We start from the raw sequence: 25,614 nt of genomic DNA, 5'->3' as shown, positions 1-25,614 counted from the left end.
GTCGGCGCTACGTCGCTGATAAGTTTTTTTAAGGTCGGTATTTAGTAGCTTTTCAGTCATTTGCACATTGGGCGTTTAAGCGAGCAACACTTTTCAACACCGCGACGATCTGACGTTTTCGCGAATAAAACGCGATGCTTCGTAATGGAACGCGATCCATATGCGACCATCCGCCGTTTATGCGACGTATTGCCTACGTACTTGTGCTGACAGGGATCACGTGACATGTTCTCTGCTTGGGGCAACTCAGTTGCAGCTGAGCAAAAATTTACAGGCTAAACAGCTAGACATGCATGTCAGGCTATGGGACGGGTCCCATAAAAAAACAGCATTTTTTTGCCCTGAAGAAGGCCACAGAGGCTGAAACATGTTGGCATGTTTTTAATGGATAGCCAAGTTTAAATAAAGGCTTTTAAAACTTATATTCCTTGTGAGTGCCTCAGAACTACTGTTTATTAAGTAATGAATATTTACCTTTAAGTCATGGAAAAGTCATGGAAATGTAATGGTAAAAATGTGTACGAACCCTGAATGCAGAGCGTTCACTGGTTTAGTTTTATTGCTGCCACTATCAGAGAGCAGCGTGCCACTGATCATCCACTCTATACATGCACAACAGATGCTGACCAATCAGACCTATGAGAATACGTACAGTACAAAGGAGTGCAAATTTCTCATAATTTAGCCCATTATAATTAGCACACAAGTATATACAGTTGTGTTCAAAATTATTCAACCCCCACTGAAATTGAGTGTTTTGTTTGACATTGAGTGTTGAGTTTGACATTGATTTTGATCATTTCAGTCATCTTGTTTACAATTACATCAAAGAGGCACTTGTAAGTCAGACAAATATAACATAACATGTATAATGAAATAACCACAAATGTCTTTTCTGTGCTCACATCATTATCAGTTTTATTCAACCCCCAAGTGACATTCATTCTTAGTACTTAGTACAACATCCTTTTCCAGTTATAACATCTTTTAAACGTGAAGCATACAGATCCAGCCGCTTAAAATTTCCCCACTTTCCATGACAGGTCCTTGACAGGACCTTGACTGGCTCTTGGCTGGTCCTTGACTGTAATGAGATCCCCCACGATGATGTAATGAAAAAGGGGGCCGGCATGATCCACCCCTCAACTCTCTGTGTGTAAAGTACTTGCAATGATCTATCCATCCACCAGGGAGAGCAGTAATCTGAAGTGACTTACCTGAAATCAGGTAAGATACCTGAATCAGGTATTGTAACTACACTGCAAAAAATGAAAATCTAAGCAAGTACAATTTTCCTATATTTAAACAAAATTCCAATTTCATTAATAAACTTACTACACTGCAATAAATGGCCTGTGAAATTTAGAAATAGTTTCTGTTGTGAGGCAAAGATGGCCTAAAACTGTCAAAATGTGTTTTTAGTCAGTTTATTGATGAAATTAGAATTTTATTTTACTTCCCTCTTTGGAGATGAGGCGGTCCCAAGATATGTCCAATACAATAATTACAGGTCTAAACAAAGTATTAAGACTGATATTGTCAAGCAATGAGAGGTATATGAAAATTAATCAGATTTGAAGCCCATTAAGCTTGTTTGGCACAAGATGAAAGATTTCATCCGCAAGGAGGCCAAGCCAGGTACAAAGCAGCAGCATGTCCAAGAGTTATTTTGGGAGAAGAGAGTGACCGAAGATGTTTGTGACAGACTAATTACAGGTCTAAACAAAGTAATAAGGTTTACTGTGGAGAATAAAGGTGTGTTCTTTCTTTCTGTCTGGCTAACAGCCGGATAGGATGCTGGTGGCTGCGCATCCACTGGGGGGGGGGGGGGGGGGGTTCTGATGTGTGAATGTGTCATTAACTTCTCTGCTTGGCCACAATGAAACAATGAGACAGATGAGACAGATGTTTGAAGCGGTCAAGGTGAGGTTATTTTTTTAACATAAGAAACACTGCTTTCAGATCATAAGAACATAAGAACTATACAAACGAGAGGAGGCCATTCGGCCCATCAAGCTCGCTTAGGGAGAACTTAACTAATAGCTCAGAGTTGTTAAAATCTTATCTAGCTCTGATTTAAAGGAACTCAAGGATTCAGCTTGCACTATGTTATCAGGAAGACTATTCCATATTCTGACTATCAAGCCAGTCGGTTAAATAAACACTACTAAACAGTCATTACACACTACCAGTCAAAATTGTTGTTGGCATGTAAATTAGAAACCAGAAGACTATAGTGGAAAAAAAGTATGATCGTCTACCAAAAACATTTATACACTGTATAGTCATGACTGACATGCTGAGGCTGGGTTTGAACCAGTGATCCAGGGAACACAAGCACACAGGCTTAGCCCACTGAGCCACACAGGGACCCTGGAAGTGCATGAAAGTTCACCATAGCAAATACCCTGAGCAAGGAACTGCCCACAAGCACAAGAAAAGTGGTGGGGCTGGGGGCTGGGGGGTCAACTGAATGTGTGAAAGTCATTAACATCTCTTTTGACTGGTAGTATGTGTGTGTTTGTGTGTGGGTTTGCATAGATCACATTTGAGGACCAAATTGCCCCCAAAGTGTAGTAAAACCTGAAATTTTCCTACTTTTGGGGACATTTTTTGAGGTCCCTATTTGGATAAACACTTTTAAAGCCTCTGGTCACAAATTTTTCTGAACACATACAAATCGAATTTCAATGAAAAAGTTGGCCAAAATTTCACATCTGTTCACGACTATACGCTCGGGTGGTGAACAAAAGCACTGGCAAAGTCTTGCATTTCTGAAAAGTTTCAATACGCAGAAAAAGGCTAGTCACATTAGAGCGCTATTTCGTGAAGTCTGGTCCACCATCTAAACGGCTAAACACACCAGAAGCCCCTGAAATAGAAGAAATCACAAGACAGAAAACACTTTAACATCTCTCCATCACAGAGCCGGACTCGTCATCAAAACTGTAAGCTCCTCTAAACCCAGCTTATTGTACCTTGATACCTTGTACGTTGCTTTGGATAAGTCTGCTAAATGCTTTAAATGTAAATATAAATATTGTACAGTGTAAAGCCATGTAGCAGAAATGACTTGGGGTCAGTAATCCAGGAGACATGGAGGTGTACAGTAAATATCCATTGTCTTCCCAACATCAGTCACTGAATGGTATTAAAAAAGCACTGGAGAGTTCAAAGCATACAATTCTCACAGTCTATCAGCACCACCAACATTCAGATGTAAATGAGCTTCAGATGTAAATGCACGCTGGCCGACCAGATCACCCCCCCTGGAAAGAAAATATCCCTATTCCCTTTTATTGTCCTTGGTGATTTTAACAGAGTGAATCTACACCAGGAACTTCCTAAACACAGACAGCATATCGACTGCCCCACCAGGGACAACATCACACTGGACCACTGTTACACCATTTTAAAAGATGCCTATCGCTCTGTCCCCCGGGCAGCTTTAGGACATTCTGATCACTGTATGGTCCATCTTATTCCAATTTACAGGCAACAGCTTAAACGTGCCAAGCCTGTAGTCAAAACTGTGAAGAAGTGGACCAATGCAGCAAAGCAGGAACTGCAAGACTGTTTTGACTGCACTAATTGGACTGTCTTTGAAGCTGCATCTGATAATCTGGATGAGCTGACAGACACTGTGACATCATACATCAGTTTTTGTGAAGATGTGTGTGTCCCGACCAAGACCTTCTGCACATACAACAACAATAAACCATGGTTCACTCCCAAACTGCAACATCTTCACCAGGCCAAGGAGGATGCCTACAGAAGTGGTGACAGGGCCCTGTACAGGCAGGCCAGGAACACGCTGACCAGGGAGATCAAAGTGGCAAAAAGAAGCTACTCTGAGAAGCTGAAAGAACGGTTCTCAGCCAATGACCCTGCATCAGTGTGGAGAGGCCTGCGAGATATCACCAGCAACAGACGACCCCTACCCCCCGCTGAAGCAAACAAAGACCTGGCAGACGAGCTGAACAACTTCTACTGCAGGTTTGAGATAAACAGATTCACACCCCCCATCCACCCCACTCCAGAGACAATAACCCTCATCACACCTCTCACCCCCCTATCCTCCCCCCTGGAACTCAGAATACACGAAGCGGAAGTGAGCCGGCTGTTCCAGAAACAGAAAACCAAGAAGGCCCCGGGACCAAACGGTGTATCCCCCTCCTGCCTCAAAACCTGTGCTGATCAGCTGGCTCCCATCTTCACCCGCATCTTCAATAGATTTCTGGAGTTGTGTGTAGTTCCCTCCTGCTTCAAACGCTCCACCATTATCACGGTCCCCAAAAAACCCACCATTACAGGACTGAATGACTACAGACCTGTCGCCTTGACGTCTGTGGTCATGAAATCCTTTGAACGCCTGGTTTTAGCCCATCTAAAGGACATTACAGGACACCAGCTGTACCCCCTGCAGTTTGCCTATCGGGCAAACAGGTCGGTGGATGATGCAGTGAATATGGGGCTGCATTATATCCTGCAACATCTGGACCGTCCAGGAACTTATGCCAGGATCCTGTTTGTGGACTTTAGTTCGGCTAAACGAGCATAGATTTTAACGAGCAGTTAAAATCATTTCAGATCCGTCACATCCTGGACACAATCTTCTCCAGCTACCCCCCTCTGGCAGACGCTACAGATCTGTTTACAAAAACTGTTTACACTATACCTCGCACCTTAAAATTGCACAGTGTTACTCACCTGTGTATATTTATAATTTTTCACATTTGTATTGTATGTGTGTTGTATTGTACTGTATTTGTACAGTATTTCTTGTATAGGGTATTTTGTTTTTAAAGTGTCACTTATTGTAGAGCTGGGTGATATGGCCTAAAAATAAAATCTCCGATTTCCGATTTCAATCGATTCTCCCCTCCCCTACACAAAATCAAACTACTTTATTTAGCTTTTTTTACTTTAGACCACACCTTTAGGGGCAGTGTGTGGCTCAGTGGGCTAAGCTGTGTGCTTGTAATCAGAAGGTCACTGGTTCAAGCCTAGCCTCAGCATGTCTGCAGCTCCTTGAGCAAGGCCCCAACAGGTGGCCTTCACAGACAACTTATTCTTCAAAGATCAAGTTGAGGGAGGCATAAACACAATTTCCCCACGGGGATCAATAAAGTGTCAGTTATTATTGTGAACACTTTTAGAAAGGTTTCTCTATAGCTTATTTTAAAACTGGCAACAACACAATACACCCTCAAACTTATAAATAAAAGTAATAAGTAATATTGTAATAATAATAGAAAAAAACACATAATTTTATCATGTCAGCTTAGTATTAAGTAAATACTTTATGCCATTGGGTTTGACATATTATATTACAATTCCATATTAAAGAAGTAGCAACACCTTTCTTTGGGCATGTGCCATCTTTTCCCCTGTCATTGCCATGTTGTTAGTGAATCTGCTACAGTGTTAATTTACCCATGAGGAATGGTGCATCGCATTAGTTCCGCATTTGGCGCTTGTGTGTAAAAAAAGTAATAAAATCGATTTCATGAAAACACATCGTCCTGAACTGTAAATTCGAATTAATCAATTAAATTGATTTATCGCCCAGCTCTAACTTATTGTTTGTGTATGAGAGAGTATCAAACTGTGGGAAACTAATTCCTTGTGTGCCCCAGCACACTTGGCGAATAAAAGCTGATTCTGATTCTGATTCTGATTGCTGCAGCAGGTGAGGATCATGAACTCCCAATCACCTACAAATTCTTTAATCAATCAACAGTTACAGTATCAACAATCAATGGCTGGACAGTTGATACAGGGACAATGATCACAACACACGTCAGAACAGCCTTCCCAAAGCCAACAAACTGAACCCTATTGAAAATTTGTGGACTATGCTTAAAATAAAGCACTTTAAAACAAATCAATATACTGTAGGACCAAAGTGCTGTACAAAGGATAAATAAGAATAGACAATAAACAAACCAATAAAGCATATTAAAATAAAATAAAATAAGTAAATAAAATAAATTAAAAAGAAAAATGAGCTTTTTTAAGTCATAGCAAAGACCATTCAATCATTTAACCCTGTAAAAAGAAAAGTAAAGTTTTTGTAAAGACAGCGCCATCTAATGGTATCACCCTGCAAGTGAATGAATGGGCGGGTTTATAGTCAAATATAGGCCCACCCCTAGAAGAAGGGGGGCTCTAGCTTCCGGCTGGTATTTGGAAGGAACTTGGCTGGGATTTGGCTGCCAGCCAGACTGGAGGGGAAATTTTAAGTGGCTGGATCTGTAGCTTGACACAAGTGTCTTGCAGCGATCTACGGGTATCTTAGCCCATTCTTCATGGGCAAAAGCCTCCAGTTCAGTCACATTCTTAGGCTTGCGCGCTGCAACTGCTTTCTTTAAGTCCCACCAGAGGTTCTCAATCGAATTTAAGTCCTGTGACTGCGATGGCCACTCCAAAATGTTCCAGCCTTTAATCTGCAACCATGCTCTAGTGGACTTGGAGGTATGCTTGGGATCATTGTCCTGTTGAAAGGTCCAACGTCTCCCAAGCCTCAGGTTTGTGACGGACTGCATCACATTTTCTTCCAATATCTCCTGGTACTGAAGAGAATTCATGGTACCTTGCACACGCTGAAGCTTCCCTGTACCTGCAGAAGCAAAACAGCCCCAAAGCATGATTGACCCCCCGCCATGCTTCACAGTAGGCAAGGTGTTCTTTTCTTCATAGGACTTGTTCTTCCTCCTCCAAACATAGCGTTGATCCATGGGCCCAAACAGTTCTAATTTTGTTTCATCAGTCCACAGAACACTATCCCAAAACTTTTGTGGTTTGTCCACATGACTTTTGGCATACTGCAGTTGACTCTTCTTATTCTTTGGAGACAGCAATGGGGTGCACCTGGGAGTTCTGGCATGGAGGCCTTCATTGCACAGTGTGTGCCTTATTGTCTGAGCTGAAACTTCAGTACCCGCATCTGACAAATCTTTTCTCAGTTCCTCAGCAGTCACACGGGGACTTTTCTCCACTTTGCGCTTCAGGTAGCGCACAGCAGTCGAAGTCAGCATCTTCTTTCTGCCATGACCAGGTAGCGTTTCAACAGTGCCCTTTGCCTTGAATTTGCGAATGATGCTTCCTATGGTGTCTCTTGGAATGTTTAACATTTTTGCAATCTTCTTATAGCCATTGCCCTTCTTGTGAAGAGAAATCACCTCTTCTCTTGTCTTCCTGGACCATTCTCTTGACTTCATCATGTTTGTAAACACACCAGTAAATGTCTAGAAGGAGCTGAGTATCACAGTCATTTTAAATCTGCCTAATTGGTGCTTATTATGCTTGATTGCTGCTCGTTGACATCCACAGGTGTTTTCAATACCTGATCGAAAACACTTGAATGAACCTCTGTTCTTAAGAGTGGTAGTCTTTAAGGGGTTGAATAATTGTGTCAATGAAGAAATCACAAAAAAACCATTTAATACTGTATTACAAAAACAATTGATGTCATTTTAGTTGCATTTGGTTCTTTAAAAAGTCCTTGTAAGATTTAATTCTGAACACAATTACAAATGTACACTGAATTCCCTAAAACCCTTTACAGCATTGGGGGTTGAATAATTTTGAACACAACTGTACATGCTATGGCAGGCTATAGATTTACTTGAATAACGTATAGCACCAAAGTTTTTAAATTTTTAAATTTTATTTATTACTATAGGCTGCAAATAAATATACAGAATATTCACATGTTAATAATCACAAGTTTTATTAGTCAATATTTTGCCAAACAAACAGGCTCTCACTGGTTAAATTCACTGTCAATACTTATTCTGGCCAATAGATGCCAGTACATAGTCCGTGTTGGGCCCATAGACTCAGAGAACGACCGAAAGACCAAGTTACCCGGAAGATTCAACGAACAATGTTCAAGTTCAAGTTCAATTCTTTATTGTCATGTGTACAAGTACAAGTACCGTGTACAATGAAATGCTTACTTGCATGAGCTCCTGCAGACAGTGAACATAGACAGCAAGACAGACAACATGATGACATGAGATGACATGAATGATAAAGTGAATTTTAAATAAGTAGAATAAATAAGACCAAGTAAAATAAATAAGACCAAGAGACAGAGAGAAGTATATGTATGGGTAGCAGTGGAGGTGACACAGGTTACTGATTGTTCATGAGTCTGATTGCAGTTGGGTAGAAACTGTTCCTAAACCTGGAGGTACGCGTCCGAATGGACTTCAGTCGCTTCCCAGATGGTAGGAGGGTGAAAAGTGACAGTGCAGGGTGGCTGGGGTCTTGCCTGATACGGTTCACTTTCCTGAGACAGCGTGTAGTGTGGATATCGCGGATCGCAGGGAGCTGTGTGCCCGTGATCTTCTGTGCTGAGTGCACCACACGCTGCAGAGCTCTGTGGTCCTGAACTGAGCAGCTACTGTACCAGGATGTGATGCATCCTGTCAGGATGGATTCCACAGTACACCTGTAGAATCTGCACAGGGTTGTGGGGGACATCCGGGCTTTCCTCAGTCTCCTGAGGAAGTAGAGGCGTTGTTGTGCTCTCTTGACTATTGCAAAAAGAAGACCCCTGGAATTCCCTGACTGGGAATCGAACCCGGGAGCGCCAAATCCTGACCACTAGGGACCCCAACAGACCTAACATCTACAGGTCACTTGGGAGAGAGACACCAACATTTTGGATGCAGTTCTCTACAATCCCACTGCACATGGGCTCGTCCGGGATTTGAACCCGGGACCTCTCGCACCCGAAGCGAGAATCATACCCCTAGACCAACGAGCCCCTGAATGTGAGCCAAATGAAATGGTGAAATGGTGAAATGGTGAAATGGTGAAATGGTGAACCACTGAACGAATGAGTGAATGAAAAGACCTGATGGAAAAAGGACGCTGAATGAACTGGTGAACGACCAGACCCGATGACTATTGTAATCAGCAGATTTTCTAGTTCAGTGAATTGTTCTAAACTGCAATAACACTTCAGGTCAGTGGGGGCACTCAGATAGAGTGGTGGTTACTCTGATCAGACAGAGCGCGATGTCAATGTAGTCGCTGATTTCAAGTCAGTGGAACTGTACAGTTAGTGGGAGGTGCTTGGTGAATTTAAGTGTGCCAGCTATGACTAAATGTCACGGCTGTGTTTCTCATACTGTTTAGTGATAGGCCACTCTATTCCCTTTCCAACACAGTCACCGCTTCCCGTAATAGGTCAGCAACAGATTTAGCCATGTGCATGGACGACAGCGAACCCTGCAACCACACCGACAACAGCATGACAGTAACTGAAATCTCTATGGTTTATCCCCGCCCATTGCCGTGACCACTAATTAGTATATATTTGCATGAAGTGAACTTGAAAATGAAAAGGCAAAACATGAAAGGAAAAGTTAAAGAGCAGCAGACAGCGCTTTGGAATCATTTGACTTCGGCTTTTAATTTTTTAACATTCAGCGCTATTCATGCTGGAAATGAAAATCCAAACAGGGACTTTGCTATTGATTTATCCAACATACAACATATGAAGATAAATATTCAAATACAAGTGTTAGTGTAACAATTAGACAAACCCCTTTAAACCACAATATGGCATATCAACATACCATCTTTTGTTTTTGTTCTGGGCCCTCCAACTGTAATTTGAGTCCCTCAAGCTCTTGCACTGTCCTGCAGGGACTTCTCAAAGGAAATGTTCTCCCTGGATGCTGGGCCAGGGGGATTTTTTTTTAATGGTCTGGACCAGGCGTTCAATACTGTTTGCAATGTCTGCCTGCATCCTTTCAATTGCCATCATGATTCTTTTTTTTCTAGATTGGATTATTAATTGATGGAGGTGTTAAAAATTGAGATAAGAAAAAAGGTGTTTAAATATTCAATTATTTGCTCAGTGGCATTCAAGGATAGGCATGGTACTCCAGAAGAAGATGTAGACATTGACTCTTTGTTGCAAGATGCATTGCTATGGCCTTTACTTTTTGGCAAGGACTGTCAATAATGAATGAAAAGTACAACTGTACATTTACCTGCATTTACTGCATCTTCTGCAAGGCTGCTTTCAAATCTGTGCTCTGTTTGTGATACAAATTTGTAAGATAAATTTAATTCTATTGCTATGATAATTGCGTGTTAGACAAAATTTTGTGACTGTTCATCATATTTTCATAGACTTCTGGTTGAACACTGAACATGATTTCACAGTCAGGTTTTGTAAAGGTGTCCTCATTACTCAATATGATAAATATTATTTAATAGGAATGTAACGATACCAAAAACTCACAATACGATAATATCACGATAAAATGTTCACGATATAATGATTATCCTGATATAAAAACTCTTTTAATAATTAATAATCAACATGTTTATATCAAATTAGATCTTCCTTTAAAAATAAAGTGCTTCTGCTTTTCTTCATAAGTGAAATATCCAGCTATGACCTTAAGCATTTGCCAGAACTTAGCAGTAATTGTCCTTTGCAATGAATGACTGAACAATGCATGCAATTACAAAATACAACATGGCCGCATGGCTCAATCAGCTGAGTGTGACATGATCTGTATACTCCTCAGTCTTGTGTTCAAATCCCATCTCCTCTGTTTTTGTATTTTTGTAGATTTTATTCCCTTGTGTTTCATTTGTATCTATTTTCTAGTTCCTGACATTCTGTGGATTGTTTTTCAGTTTGGGTTTTTTGCTTTGCCTTGGTTCCGTTTTACCTGCCTCTGTTATTTTCCCAGTGTTTAGTTTCTGGTTCATCGTTTCTTTGTCAGTTATTAGTTTCCCTGTTTAGTTTTTGAGTTCCTTGAGTTAATTAATAGTTCCACCTGTCACCAGTTCTTGTGCTTGCCCTTGTGTATTTTACCCTGTGTGCTCGCTGTACTGCACCCTCCCCGATTGGTTAATTGTTTTCACCTGTCCTATATTATCCTTGTTAAGAACATAAGAACATAAGAACTATACAAACGAGAGGAGGCCATTCGGCCCATCGAGCTCGCTTGGGGAGAACTTAACTAATAGCTCAGAGTTGTTAAAATCTTATCTAGCTCTGATTTAAAGGAACCCAAGGATTCAGCTTGCACTACGTTATCAGGAAGACTATTCCATACTTTGACTACACGCTGTGTAAAGAAGTGCTTCCTTAAATCCAGTTTGAAATGTTCTCCCGCTAATTTCCACCTATGGCCACGAGTTCTTGTATTTGAACTAATGCTGAAGTAACTATTCGGTTGAACAGCATCCAAACCTGTTAGAATCTTATAGACCTGGATCATGTCCCCCCTCAGTCTCCTTTGCTTGAGGCTGAACAGATTTAGCTCAAATAACCTTTCCTCGTATGACATTCCTCTAAGACCAGGAATCATTCTTGTGGCCCTACGCTGCACCTTTTCTAAGGCCGCTATGTCCTTTTTAAGATATGGTGACCAAACCTGTACACAATATTCTAGGTGAGGTCTCACCAAGGAATTGTATAATCTTAGCATTACCTCCCTTGACTTAAACTCCACACACCTGGAGATATACCCCAACATCCTATTGGCCTTTTTTATTGCTTCCCTGCACTGGCGAGAATGAGAAACTTTTTAACTTTTTGTATTTAAGTTCCAGATCCTGTTCTGTTCCTGCTGGAGTCATTGATGTTGAATGTCTGTATGTGTCCTGCCAAACAAGATGAACACAAGTGGATCCAGGCAACCAAGTTTATTAGGGATTAAACAAAGGGTAGTCGTGAGCTGGGTCAAAGTTGTTGTCAATAGCCGTCTGATCGTATCGCCAAAAGCCAAAACGCAATCCAAAGCCGTGGTCGAGAGAAGGTCGAGAAGCCGGTAGATCAATCCTTGGATGTAGACGACGAACACGGGTGGAATACACGAGGGGCTTCACGGGAAGGGCAGGAGGCGTGGGAGGCTCGGCAAGGGCAAGAAGAACAGACCGTAAATGGGGAAGAAACACAGAGTTAAACCGCTCAGCATGTGCATAGCAACTGTAAGGGCTCACAACGGAAGCACATCACGATAACAGCTCTACAAGCTGATTACTCCCGATATAACCCCACTGCATGAATTCGTTCTACCGACTTGGGAGACAATGTGGATATGGTGAGGAAGGACACTACTCAGTACGATTCTGAGTTGCTGCAGTGAAATTTCGGCAAAATGGATTAGCCTGCCGCATCATTTTTTCACTTTGATTTTCAGTCCTCTGTAGGTTGATAATTTTCTTTTTCATCAAAAGATGTGGCATCCTTTCATTTCTAACACATTACCCAGCCGATATTAGTATACATAGCGAGCATGATATTTTTTCCCATTGAGATCTGATGTGTTCTCAGTGTTCCTTTAATTTTTTTGAGCAGTGTATATACACAACATATGCTTATAACCAGGGGCGCTGCTAAGGATTTTGGGCCCCATGAAAAGAATCTTGACAGGGCCCCCAACACAGCTGAGACTTTTTTCTCTGGGCCCCCTCTCAGTCATGGGCCCCGAGAATCGTCATCGTTTACCCCCCCTTTACAGCACCCCTGCTTATAACTATGGTTTTTGTACTGCTTCTCAAAATCTGCTGAAAAATGTGCCATCTTTTTACAAATAACATTGCCTAATGGTAAACCGTGGACACACCGGCTATCCTGATTAATCGCGGGTGAACTTTAGATGTAAAGGGAAAACAGATTAGGCCGTATTACAAATACATGGTATGGGTCAGATATCGAGTCTTAAAACATGTTTCAGATTACAGTGATCCCCCACCTATCGCGGAAGGTATACGTTCCTAATGTGCAATCAACAAAGTGCAGAGTACAGGTATGTTCTTAGTCCGACATATCACGGGGCGAACTTACGGCACCCGGGAAGGCAGAGGTTCTGCATAGCCAGCCAGACTGTCTGACCGGGATGAAATGGGGGCCCGGGGTGTCGGTGTCTGTTATTGTCTGCAGCAATTTTGATAGGACATAGAACTCTTACCTGGGTCTGGGGAGAGGGACGTTGAGCGGGGTGGTTTGGGCAAGCTCGAAATAAGTGTCCGGCATCTCCCTAATAGAGAGAGCGGGTCTGACATCGCTCGCGAACCACATTGTCCTAGGCAATAGACAGCTGCATGTAGTCATCAAACGCCCTTGCTTCGCCTCGGCATGCCAGCTCGATCGCCTTGCAGCTCTGGATTGAGGACTCCCCTATAGAGCATCTGGAGGGATGAAGCCGTCCAGTCGAGCCCAGGGGCGAGGGTCCGGAACTCCAAGGCAAAGTCCGTGGCGGACTTGTTACCCTGGTGAAGGTACCGGAGCCGGTCTCCCAGGACTCTTCTCCATCCATAGTGCCGTCGCCCAGTAAGGAGAGAGATAACAAAGTGGACCCGGTCTTGGTCGTCCACAAACATGTCCGGGTGATGGTCAATGTACAACCTGCACTGCATTAAGAACATACGGCAGTGATTGGAATTCCTGTCATAGCGCTCTGGGATGGCGATGGGAATTCCTGTGGAGGCACGGGTGGGGGGGTGTTACCGGTAGGGGAGTGGCTGCGGCGACGCCTTGCTGGAGCTGTCCAACCAGTGCTTTGGTCGACCTGGTCCAGGGCATCTTACAGTTGTTGCCGGACCTCTGCCGGGTCCATGTCAGTTGGCGAGGTATTCTGTCATGGGACAGAGCACACAGAAGATCGGGGACTTTCATGGGAAGGGACTTTATTTCGAAACAGGCAAACAGAGTAGGAGGGAGCAATCCGGAGGCGTAAATGTGGCACAAAGCAAGTGGTCAGAAGAGAAGCTGTGGAAGTCAAGCATGCGGACACGGGCAGGATATGGGGAGGAACGGGACCAACATGGGAGGACAGGGCTATAGCGCTGCAAGGGAGACAGAAATTAACGCTCATTATATATGTCACATGAAACAATACCTTGCGCCGGGGAGTGCAGGGTGAATCCTTTTAAAGCCGCCTCTCCAGGTGTAAGCGGTTCCGCCCACGCAAATAGGAACATCTTCTTAACATCCTAAATTTCCTAACATTGCACTGAGATCATACAATAACCAAAATGGAACGTCCCCCTAAAGACACATAGGGAATGCACATGGGGAGCTGCGATAATTTCATAACCAAAAGAGGATATTCTGCAAACGTCCACAATGTTCTATGAAGGTTCTGGACGTTCGTCACCTGTAGCCTCCAGGACAGGCTCCTGGCCCCCCTGTCTGCCACGCCCTCCTGTCACGCCGCCCTGAACTCCCCAAGATTCGACGCACCTGGAGGAAGCTGTACGTACTTAAGAACTCGCTCCTCAACACCCCAGTTCCTGTTCCCGCACCTGCCTTTCCTCTCCAGAGCCCCGCTGTGTTTCAAAGCCTGTATGGTCTCCTGCTTGTTGCACTGACCTCTCCGGATTCAACGACCCTGTGCCTTCCGTCACGACTACGAGTTTGCCTGCAGTACGTCTTTGTTCCTGGTTGCATCCGGCTCAGTAAAGCCTGTCATCTAAACATAATTACACTTGACCGAAACTTTTCATTAAAAAGCACTCTATTACTATACCTTAGCACACAGTGACATTATGGTGTGGGGATTACACTTGTTGTTCTGCAAATGTTAATTACCGTTTGAGAAATGCTACAAAGCAGTCGAAAAAAAACTGTAACCGCTTTCTGTCTAGATTAAGATTTCTGGTTAATCTGCTTCAAGGGAATTAACTCCCCCCCATCATGTGAGAAACATTCAGATGAAACCACATCTTCAAACGCGAATATGTACAACCCAGAAAGCACGAAAGGATATTTTTAACTGACGTAGGGCAACATTTATTCCACCCCAAGAACTGCAATAAAGTTCAAGTTAAATTAATTATCTGAATAATAAAAGGAATGGTAATAATTTTCATTTATCCTCATTTTTATTTTGTACATACACACGAAAAGGCATTTAAACTAACATCAGCAGAAGTTGTAAATGTGCGACCTTTTGCTTTAGAGAATGACGAACTAGTCTTACGCTAGTACCGTACACAGATGAAATTGGACAAATGGTTTATTGTGTATATCTACCGCACTGCGGCGCTGTCTGTTTGCTTGATTATGAGTGGAGCTGCATCTACCGAGGCAAACCGTGACGCTTCAGGGTCTGGCTGCTATTATAAGTAAAGGCTAGAAATTGAAATACAGAAATTAACACTGAAGATGGTCAAAGGGACTGAGGCAGTTACGGAATATCAGCCTTTGCTCAGTGATAGTCACATGAAGGTAAGTATAGCCTATTACAACAAACAAGAGTAAACAACTACAGCTCCACCACAAAAGTGAATTCTATATTTAATATGTGTGAGATATGAATGATTAGATAATTTAATTTCGCTAAATAGTAAAATTGTGAATGGTCTTTCGGGGGGGGGGGTTCATTATCGTGATTTGATATTAAGAAAGCGCACAGATAAAGAAATTAACACCGTAGCCTAATGCCACAGTTACACCAAAACTCACAGAACAACAGTATATAACACAGGGGCGCGCTTAACTTCACTTTAAAATGAAGTTTTTAAGGTGGCTTCCGCTGACTAAATGTTTACTTCGACGATATAGTAAAATGTTGCGCATTTAAGTGATTAGTAATGAATAATCTTGTTATGTTTAAACTTTTAGACATATTGTCATCTTTCCTGGTTTCTGCCATTTGTACTTTCTCGTTTCCTAATACCACCATCTTTAAGACACTTATCCTGGCCTGCACGGGATATAAGGGTGGGGACACCCTGGATAGGATGCCGGTCCATCAAAGGCACACATGTACATACACTTTTACACGCAATTATGCACTACGGGCGATTTGGAAAGTGCGTGTCTTTGGACTGCGGCGGGAATCTGCACAACATGGGGAACTTGCGAACGCAAATATAGCTTAATTAATAAAACATAGAATTACTGCGCTATTATTACTACTGGAGTCCCTTCCAGGCTGTACCCCAGCTCTGTGCCCTGCGCTCCATGGGACAGGCTGCAGACCCCAATGACCAGGATAAAGGCTCTGCAGACAGATGGACTATTGTTATTTTTATCCACCGATCGATCCGTCTTCCAACTGCCTCTCCTGGTTATAGTTGCGGTCACGATTCTTATCCTTCTAAACATTGCATACTGGTTGTAGTATACCACTCATTTAAATTTGTTACTTTTTATGCATGTCTTACAACCTGTCTGTACAAGACACTTAGGCTATTATTTCTGTCACTACCTTTGCGTTCATTAGTCGTTTCACATGCTTGCTATTGATTGCAGCTTCCTAGTAAATCTCTCCTGCTGGCTATTTGCGCAGTTGGCATCGGAGGCACCTTTCAGTGCGGTTATAACATTTCCATTATGAACGCTCCCACAAAGGTAAGTGAAACACGGAAAAAAGTTTATCTTGCTGCAATACATCACCCCTGGGCTGAGAAATATAGTGTTCTGTGGCCAATATTAGATTATACAATTATAATTTTAAAAAGTGTTCTGATTTTACATAACATATACAAAAACAATTCATATAAGGTAGGCGTACTGCTACAGTACATGGGCCAGTGGGGGATCCTGATAAGAGTAATACGGTAAGTGTTGAGGTCGGCATCTTGTCAGGGGGCGGGGACTTAGCAAACCGCCATCAGTGAAGTTCACCTAGGGCACAAATGGGCTTCGACTGCTAATGGCCTGGCCATTGAGGACCGTTCCACAGTGTACTACACTGTGCATAATTACTCTAACAACTTGAATTTCACATCTTAGCTGTTTGTAGTTTTAATATGATACTGTACATATGCTCCCGTATTACTTGAAAACCACTGAAGGATTTTCCCACACTACTGTGCACTTTCCTGCAGTCAATCCAGAACTTCATCAACCAGACCTGGCTGGGCCGATACGAGACAGACATCCCAGAGCACACGCTTACTCTGCTGTGGTCCATCATTGTCTCCATTTTCACACTTGGGGGTTTGATTGGTGCTTCCTTCGGCGGAAATCTGGCCATCAAGCTCGGGAGGTATATTAGTGTATCTTTTGAACCTGATGGCCGACTTTTCTGCTTTCACACAAGTTGAAAGGCTATTACAGATTTTCTTGATTGCTTTGGCATAATTCTCAAATGGTAATTAATGTTTGCAAAACAGCTAATGTAATCCCCATACCTAATGTCACTTCTGCATGGCAGAATGTCATTTCTTATAGTTTCACACACATTTACATGTTCACAATGAATGTAAATGATCTTCTACAATTGTCATCATTTGGCACAATTTTCAGTTGCTTTAGTCCTGTTGGTAAAAATGGAGTATGTAGTTTCCCATTGTAATAATTTTACACCAAAACTATATATGTATCTGATCATCGTACCAGTCACCATATGCAAAACAGTTCACCAGACTTTCAAAAATATATTCCTTAAATTGCAGTGATGCAGCATTGTTGTATCTTGGTTCTCACAGTACATGATTTTGTTGTTCTTGTGTTGCCATTTTGCTCTTTTTGTGTTAAAAGTTCTGTGTGACTTTTTGTTTCCTATTGTACAGTGACTTGAGATCTGTAAAATACATGCGAGTGCTTTCTTTCAACAGTGAACTTTACATACTGTAATATGGAGCTTTGTAAAGTTGAAACTGGTGTCTTTGACATGAATAAGTATCAGATTGCTAAAGAAGAATGATCGTTCAGTGACAACCAGAAAGTGGGAACCGATATATCTATAAGCATTTTGACTCTCATGTTTAAAATGATGCAGTCACTTTTTAATTTAGTGACTCTGACTGATTTATTGGTGGAATTATTTGCTTTTCAGGCATGAGTTCATTGTTTTTGCGTAAGTTTTGGCCTTTTGCAGCTCAGCTGTAGTGTAGTGCTGTATACATAAACTGTTTTGAAAAAGGCATTTATTGTCTTGAGAATGTTAAGTATGTTTCATGAAATGTGCCAAAGTAATTAGGAAAAACTGTAATGGACAAAACATGATCTTGTAACCCATTTCCTTAGTCATATTTTAAGTGTCTTCTTATGATAAACTCCCTTCTATATTATGTAAATACGTCTATCTTAAATCTAAGTTCATGTGCTCAATGCATGACATTTTTGCTCTGGTCATGAGCTAAGCTCTCTATATAATGGTGATTATTAAGTATAGGACATTAAATACTTAAGAAGCTGTTGACACCAGACAATAAAACTAGCATAGCCTTCGCATGAATTATTAGGCCTACGGGTTTTGCAAAAGTCCTGTTATTGCAGAAAAATTCATTTTTTGATGCATTACTTATTTTCCATTCAATTAAGTATGAAACGACCATTAAAAAATGTTAAATCAAATGATTTCCCTTGGATAACATTTTATTTTTTTTAATTATTCATGACTAGTGGTTTCTTCCTTGTTTATTATGCCTGTGAGACAAAATGCTTATCCTTCTGTGTATGCAATGAAAACAAACAAAATATCTTTGTCATTTCAGGAAAGGGGCCTTGTTGATAAACAACACCTTTTCCTTGCTGGCTGCTCTGTTAATGGGGCTGAGTTATCCAACGGGACTCTATGAGCTTCTTATTGTTGGCCGTTTTCTGACCGGGATTAATGCGGGTAAGTCTGAAAGTTTTATTTGCATATTTGTAGCACTTATTATTCTCATTATTCTCTGATTTATACCACCGGTCCCCATTTTCCACATTTGTAATTGTTATTTTTGGTTAAGAAACAAAACACTAACACTCAGTGATCACTTTATCAGGTGCATTCATTATCAAAAGCACTCTTCTCTTACAGCCGTCCTCCTGGGATTTTCACATATTAAAATGCTTTTTTTTTTTCAAATTGTGTTATTCAAAGGTATCAGCATGTGTGTGCAGCCCCTGTATCTGGGGGAAATCGCCCCGAGAGCATTTCGTGGGGCAGTGGCAATGGGTACATCCATCTTTATAACCAGTGGTATTTTGGTAGGACAGGTGATTGGCCTCAAGTAAGTAATCATAAGGATATGCCCTTATGTCCTCCTAGCCTTCATTTTGTTATGATGCCTAATGTAATGCAAACTGCTGCTATAGAAGCTCTTCTGAGAGAAGAATGCAACCTTCTAAATAATGGAATATTTCACAATTGTACATAAATGAAAAACTCATATTTCATTCAATTTTACCACATGGAAAGTACCTACAGAAAAAACGAGGACTGGATTCTCCGATAAAAGTGACAATGTCCACATAGTAAGATGTGCCCTGACAGGAATGCTCCTGCCCTTGGGGTTTTAGCTCACGTGGTCATATCGGCTGTCCTCCGTTGCAGAGAGCTGCTTGGCAGGGACGACCTCTGGCCTGTTCTGCTGTCCACCACGTCCATCCCAGCCGTGATGCAGCTTCTCATTCTGCCCTGGTTCCCAGAGAGCCCGCGGTACCTGCTCATTGAACGTGACGACAGTGATGCGTGCACAAATGGTACAAACCTCTCCATCCTCGCTGTACAACTACTGAAATACAGGTCTGATTGGTCTGAATATTTGTTAGGATGTTTACAAACTTATTTAAACTACACAAACGTTCTTTTAAAGATAATTATCGTAGCCTTGTTTGCAATACCATACATCCATCCATCCTCTATTTAGTCTATAAACTCCAGAAATATTGGCATCCCTCAAGAAATTGAGCGAAAACATTAATATAATATAGATATGTACAATGATTCTAATTTTCCTCAAATGCAACCAAACTATTCATTAAATACAATTATTCCTGCAAAAGTGTTGTTTTATCTTTGGAATACTTTATTCTGTCACAAACATACATGGCAAAATTATTGGCACCCTTGATGAATATTATAAATTAGAACAAAGGAATTTACATCTTTAGGGAAAGCTGTTTTTTGATATTGCTTTTAGTGTCTAGGAACGTTATTGTTGTCTATGACAATTGCCTCTTTCACTGGGGTATAAATATGAGGTAACACACAGGTAAAATCCATCAACGTGGGTAAAGTCAGAACTCAACTCAAATGAGGAAAAAAAGCTGTTGAACTGCATAGTTTGGAGAATGGCTACCAAAAATTGGTAGTCAGGTACAATTACCAGTAAGCACAATCAGAGCCATAGTAAAGAAGTGTTTGAAAAACATGGAACTGTCGAAAATTTGCCAATTTGCCAGGAAGGAGACACATCCACATAATGCCCCTAAGCACAGTGAGGAAGATGCTACAAGAGGCAAAGAGGAGCCCAAAGGTCACAGTTTCACAGCTGCAGTGTTTGATTGAATTTAAACATGAACAGTGAGACACCAGTTCCACACCCAGAATCTTTTTGGACGAGGTGCACGAAAGAAGCCCTTCCTGAGACCACGTCACAAATCCCAGTGTCTGAACTTTGCCTAACAACATTATGGTTACGACTGGAATCATCCGTTGTGATCAGATGAGACAGAAATAGAGCTTTTTGGCCACACAAATCTTTGTCACATTTGGCAAAAAAAAAGGGGACTGCATACAAAAAACGGCACCACATAGCCACGGTAAATTATGGTAGTGGCTCTTTGATGCTTTGGGGCTGTTTTGCTGCCAGTGGTCCAGAGCCTCTTGTTAAGATCAGTGGCATTTTGGATTTAATTTAATACCAGATCATTTTAACCTGAAATCTGGTTGCCTCTGCCAGAATGCTCAAATGGGGCTGTGTTGGGTCTTCCAAAACGACAGTGACCCAAAACACACATAAAAATTGACAGAAATGATTACAGCAATACAAAATCAAGTTTTTGTAAGGGCCCTCTCAGTCTCCAGACTTGAACCCAAATGAAAATCTGTGGTTGCAATTTTAGAGGACAGTTCAATGGGTTGGAAATGTACTGCATGGAAGAATGGTCCAAGGTCCCTCCACATGTGTTCTCCAACCTCGTTAAACACTGGAGAAAGAGGTAGAGTGCTGTCATTCTCACCAGGAGAGACTCCACCAAACACTGAAATTTGGGGTGCCAATATTTTTGGAATCTGCATTTTTAATAAAAATTACTGCTACTAAAGGAAAACTTTATTTTGTTCCAAAAATCTGTTTGAAAATCATGAAAGCATGAGTCTTACCCATTTGTTTAACCCCAACAAATCACCTATTGCACGTGTAGTTCTTTTTATATATTAATTTTAGCTCATTTTCATAATAGGTGCTAATAATTCTGGAGTTGACTGTACCTGCTCATCCAGTAACTGTTGTGGTGAGCCTGGCACCTACCCAGGAAACACAGGGCACCAGACAAAGGGTGTCCTGGGCAGGATGCCAATCCATTGCAGGACACACACACTCTGGGCATTTCAAAGACACTAATTTCCATAGTCCACATATGTTTCAGAAACTCCCTAAACTGTTGTTATCCTTATTTATGAATCAGTCTTTATTTATACAGTATAGCGATGTTTTTACCACAAGGTTTACAAAGTGCTTCATAGACATTTTAAAAGAAGAAAAAATGAAAAGCACAATAAATAGGCATAAAAGAACAACATTCAGAATTTGTGCCCTGTCAAGTAAAGTGTTACCGTTTTTTCTTATAGCCTTAATTTTATCACTGAAGAAGGCTGAAAGCTCATTGCATTTATCAAATGCAAGAAGCTCAGAACAGTTGTGTGGGAAAGGGGTTGATCAATATATCAATAGTAGTAAAAAGCAGAGCTTTCCGGCATTCTTCAGTTCACTGTTCGGATAATTTTTGTAAATATCACAATGAACCATTAGCTTTGTGCACTTCCATTTTCTTTCTGTACGTCTCTTGAGTTTTAGAATTGGACTCGTGTTCCTCCATGGGGCATTCTCACTCTTCACTCTGTCTGATACAGTCTTAGTGTTCAGTGGGGCGATAATATTTATACATTCTGTAATTCTGAAGTTAAATCTCCATACAAGTTCATTACATGGGAAGTGGAGTTCAAGAGGAGCATAAGGCCGGTAAATGTGTCAACACAATCAACCATAAGATATATTTAGTGACCTTCCTCTTATCATATACACTGGCATATCAAAAAAGACACAATAATGGTCAGAAACATCTGCAATTCAAGAAACCTTGATGTCCAGACGATGGGATGTCACTAAATCCATTTAGCCTTTTTAGTTATTTTATGCATGAATGTGGCCAGTGTCTGCCTGCCATAATGGGGATGTTATACATTTCCAGAGGAGCTGGACTTAGAACCACTTTGAGAGGCAGAGCTGACAGGGCCACAGCCTGACACTCCTGTGCTCCCGCCCCCCCCCCCCCCAGCACTGAGGCGGCTGCACGGCCAGGAGGACTACAGGGCAGAACAGGAGGACATGGAGAGGGAGAGGATCAGCAGCCAGGGGCAGGAGCCAATGTCACCATGGCAACTCTTCAGGGACCCCACCCTCCGCTGGCAGTTGACCACTTCAGTGCTGCTGAACGCTGCACAGCAGCTGAATGGCATCAATGCTGTATGCCACCCCCCACCCCCGCCTCTCAGATCTCAGAATCACATGATTTCTTCATGAAAACATCACGTGAAACAGATCCGCTTGAGGGTCCTGTATTACAATATAGACTGTGTTACATATAGTTCAGTACACTGAGGCTATTCAGTCAGCTGTGTCACTAGCTAAACATGTGCTTGTTATTCACTACACACACTAATGAAGACATTTATAATGTACATTTATGTACATCTTATTACTTTATAGTGTGAGCCAACAGTGATACTCAGTGCCACTGGGGTTTTAGTTAAGTGACGCTTGATTTGGTCTCAGTATCGCTTTTCTTGCCTAACACGGAGTGCTCTTGTTTGTTTCTCCCTCTCTGTTCTGGCAGATTTATTTCTATGCCAGTTACGTGTTTGGCCAGTCAGGGATTCCAGCCAGCAAAATCCCCTACGTGACATTGGGGACGGGTGCTTGTGAGTGTCTCACGGCCCTCACCTGTGTGAGTCTGCTTTGAGTTTTTTTACAAGTGGACCAGCTTTACCATTTGTTTCTGTCTCACCAGACTAACATTTACCACACATGTACTTTATTATGTACTTTTGTGGTATTTATCCCATTTTTGGTTCATTTATTATTTTCACTGGGGTGGGGTTGTGGTTCTGTCTTGGGATTTATCTTAGTAATGTTGGTAGACAGGAAACTTTCACCCTGGGGATCAGTAAAGCCCCACTTTATCTTTAGAACCTAAACCACAGTTAATGAAAGACTCTGTCTACCAGCTGGGCAGAAAGTGGATGAATCTATACACCTGACAAATCACTGCTATCGTCATTTGTTTCCACTGACCAAAATGACCAAAGTTTCACTAAACTCTTTATTATAATAAAGCAGATTCTTACCTTAAGCATTTTTTGCTTACTTATGTCTGCTTTCAACAAAAGCTGTTTTTTTTTTATTTATTGTTTTTTTTTTTGTTTATTTTAAATTTCTTAGCAGATGTAAAATACTCCAGCTACACAGGGACGCTGTGGGATGATGCAAAAAAAGAACATATATTATTCTATTATTCTTTTTTCAAATCAGGTTATGTCTAAAAATTTATATACCACTGCAGTACAACTGGTGTTTGTCTCATTAAGCCTGACTGATTTCACATCTCAGAGTTCTACACAGTGATTTGTTTTTCCTTTCTTGGTTGATGACATCATCAGTCATGTGATGCTTCCTGTGTCCAGGGCATGCTCATCGAATCCCTCGGAAGGAGAGTGTTGATCATCGGGGGTTACTCACTGATGACCTTCTGGTGTGTCTGTTTAACCTTGACGCTGACTTTACAGGTAAAGCAGTTTCATGTTTAAACTATATTCTTTTACAGATTTTTATAGAAAAATAAGACATACATTTATAAGCCCCAGATGCATATCTGGTCAAATATAGACTTTTAAATAGGTCAGTCCTGTGTAAAATGTCATCCTCAGACATCTCCTTCTTCTTGTGCACAGGACATCAGCCCCGCGGTGCCTTACCTAAGCATGGCTTGTGTCTTCGCTTTTATTCTGAGCTTTGGTCTGGGACCAGGTAACACCATGTCTCATTTAGTAACAGGAAGACAAAAGACATCCATCCTATGTACTTAGGCCAGCTTTCATAGCTTGATCACCCACCTTTTTTGGGCTAGCCCTGTGTAGCCCCTTTGACTGTCTGTGTAACAATCCTACACACGTTGCTCGTTGTCCGTAGGCGGTGTGACCAACATCCTAAATGGCGAGCTATTCACCCAGACCTCGCGAGCAGCTGCCTACATGATTGGAGGTTCCATCAATTGGATGAGCTTATTCATTATAGGCATTTTGTTCCCATTCATTGTGGTATGTGTCAGCCAAACCTCATTTTTTACAAAATGTTTGGTGAGAAGTTTGCTTCTGGGTGCTTGGCAGTAGGCTGCTCTGCTTTGCAGTACCATGAAACAAATGTGTCAACATAGCATTGGAGCTGATGCTGATGACTAGATTCACTGTTAAAGCAATGATTTGATAACCAGAATCCACCATCCCATATCTGTATTGCATTATCTCTTAATCGAGAGTATGCCGCTTTTTGGTAATGATGCCGTTTGTTACCTCTGCCGCCATCTAGTGGCCAATGTATTTCCTGAATTAGGTGAGATTTACTGTGGCGTTACTGCTTGCTGAATGCTCCCTTTCTTTCTCACAGGATGGCCTGAAGCAGTACTGCTTCCTTGTGTTCTTGGTCATATGCTGCTTGGTGGCGACATACATATTCTTCATGGTCCCAGAAACCAAGAACAAAACCTTCCTGGAAATACAAGCTGAGTTCCAGTCTAAATATGCAGGGAAAAATAGCAGAGGGGGTGGAGTTACCCTCTGCTCCGTGTCTCGGTGACATCATGTGTCTGGAGTGTGCATTTAAAAACATAATAATATCATTGTATTTCTTATGTTCTTATTGTAATTATTACTATTACTACTAACACTACTGATTTTAATAATAATAATAATAATAATAATAATAGTAGTAGTAGTAGTAGTGATAATAGTATATTGTTAATATCAGATGGGTGGCATCGCTCTGAATTTTGCAAAGATGTACAGCAGTGTTTTTGCAGGGTGAGTCTTACAGACGGAACAAAACATGGTGCTGTGAGCTTACATATTGTACATGTTATCGATAAATGAATAAAGTCCCTTCTGTCTGTGGTAATTAGCTTGAAGAGGAGGTGAACAGCCTCAGATAATGAAGAACAAATCATTACAAAGCAATGCTTTGGTTTGCAACTGTGCCAAAATGTTACAACTAGTCTTACTGGTTACATTAAAAATACACTCTGTGACAAAAAAGTTAAGCACCCAGATGGAGTGGTGGAAATGAATCTGCACATGGTGAAAGATCATGTGACTCTATCGCAATGATTATAATATCAGATCAAACGGACAACAGAGTTGGCAGTATGGGCACACTGCTGGTCCCATGTCAGTAGGGTGTGACACCCCCCCAGGCCTGGATACATGCAGTGATACGGTGCAGAAGGGAGTCGTACAGCCATTGTATCCAATCCTGTGGCAAGTCGGCCCACAGCTGTTGTAACTGGCTCTCGAGATCCTGCAGATTGGCACTGGGTCTGAGCTGAAGTCCGAGCTGAAGTCCGAGCTGATCCCACACATGAAAGATCGGGAGAACTGGCTGGCCACAGGAGGACCTCAACATGACGCA

The 25,614-nt window shown here is 41.7% G+C and overlaps 2 protein-coding genes, 1 long non-coding RNA gene and 1 other non-coding gene across 6 annotated transcripts; 2 read left to right on the top strand and 2 right to left on the bottom strand.

Moving 5' to 3' along the window:
* Nucleotides 1-1,842: 1,842 nt before the first annotated feature.
* Nucleotides 1,843-5,140, top strand: LOC140587620 (uncharacterized). The gene is made up of 2 exons (XM_072709009.1): nt 1,843-3,996; nt 4,096-5,140. Exons 1-2 carry the CDS (start codon nt 3,224-3,226, stop codon nt 4,559-4,561), a joined length of 1,239 nt encoding a protein of 412 aa, XP_072565110.1. The 5' UTR covers nt 1,843-3,223; the 3' UTR covers nt 4,562-5,140.
* Nucleotides 5,141-8,707: 3,567 nt separating this feature from the next.
* Nucleotides 8,708-8,779, bottom strand: trnap-cgg (transfer RNA proline (anticodon CGG)). The gene has a single exon. It is a non-coding gene; the product is annotated as a tRNA-Pro (tRNA).
* A 2,927-nt stretch (nt 8,780-11,706) lies between these two features.
* Nucleotides 11,707-14,788, bottom strand: LOC140587619 (uncharacterized). Its single transcript, XR_011989273.1, has 3 exons — nt 13,890-14,788; nt 13,499-13,625; nt 11,707-13,401 (listed from the first exon to the last, which is right to left on the bottom strand). It is a non-coding gene; the product is annotated as an uncharacterized lncRNA (long non-coding RNA).
* A 235-nt stretch (nt 14,789-15,023) lies between these two features.
* On the top strand, nt 15,024-25,104 carry slc2a11b (solute carrier family 2 member 11b). 3 transcript variants are annotated; one of them, XM_023828947.2, is made up of 12 exons: nt 15,024-15,220; nt 16,250-16,348; nt 16,828-16,988; nt 18,442-18,566; nt 18,813-18,942; nt 19,266-19,414; nt 22,214-22,401; nt 22,772-22,856; nt 23,619-23,720; nt 23,886-23,961; nt 24,124-24,251; nt 24,598-25,104. In XM_023828947.2, exons 1-12 carry the CDS (start codon nt 15,158-15,160, stop codon nt 24,714-24,716), a joined length of 1,425 nt encoding a protein of 474 aa, XP_023684715.1. In that variant the 5' UTR covers nt 15,024-15,157; the 3' UTR covers nt 24,717-25,104. The 3 variants fall into 3 exon arrangements, with proteins under 3 accessions (XP_023684715.1, XP_023684714.1, XP_023684716.1); XM_023828946.2 differs by having other exon boundaries at nt 22,772-22,882; XM_023828948.2 differs by having other exon boundaries at nt 15,035-15,220; nt 16,287-16,348; nt 22,772-22,882.
* Nucleotides 25,105-25,614: the final 510 nt, after the last annotated feature.

Source organism: Paramormyrops kingsleyae, chromosome 2, assembly GCF_048594095.1.
Source record: "Paramormyrops kingsleyae isolate MSU_618 chromosome 2, PKINGS_0.4, whole genome shotgun sequence".
NCBI lineage: Eukaryota > Metazoa > Chordata > Actinopteri > Osteoglossiformes > Mormyridae > Paramormyrops > Paramormyrops kingsleyae.
The sequence above is the reverse complement of the archived record's forward strand: the minus strand, read 5'-3'. Positions and strand labels throughout refer to the sequence as shown.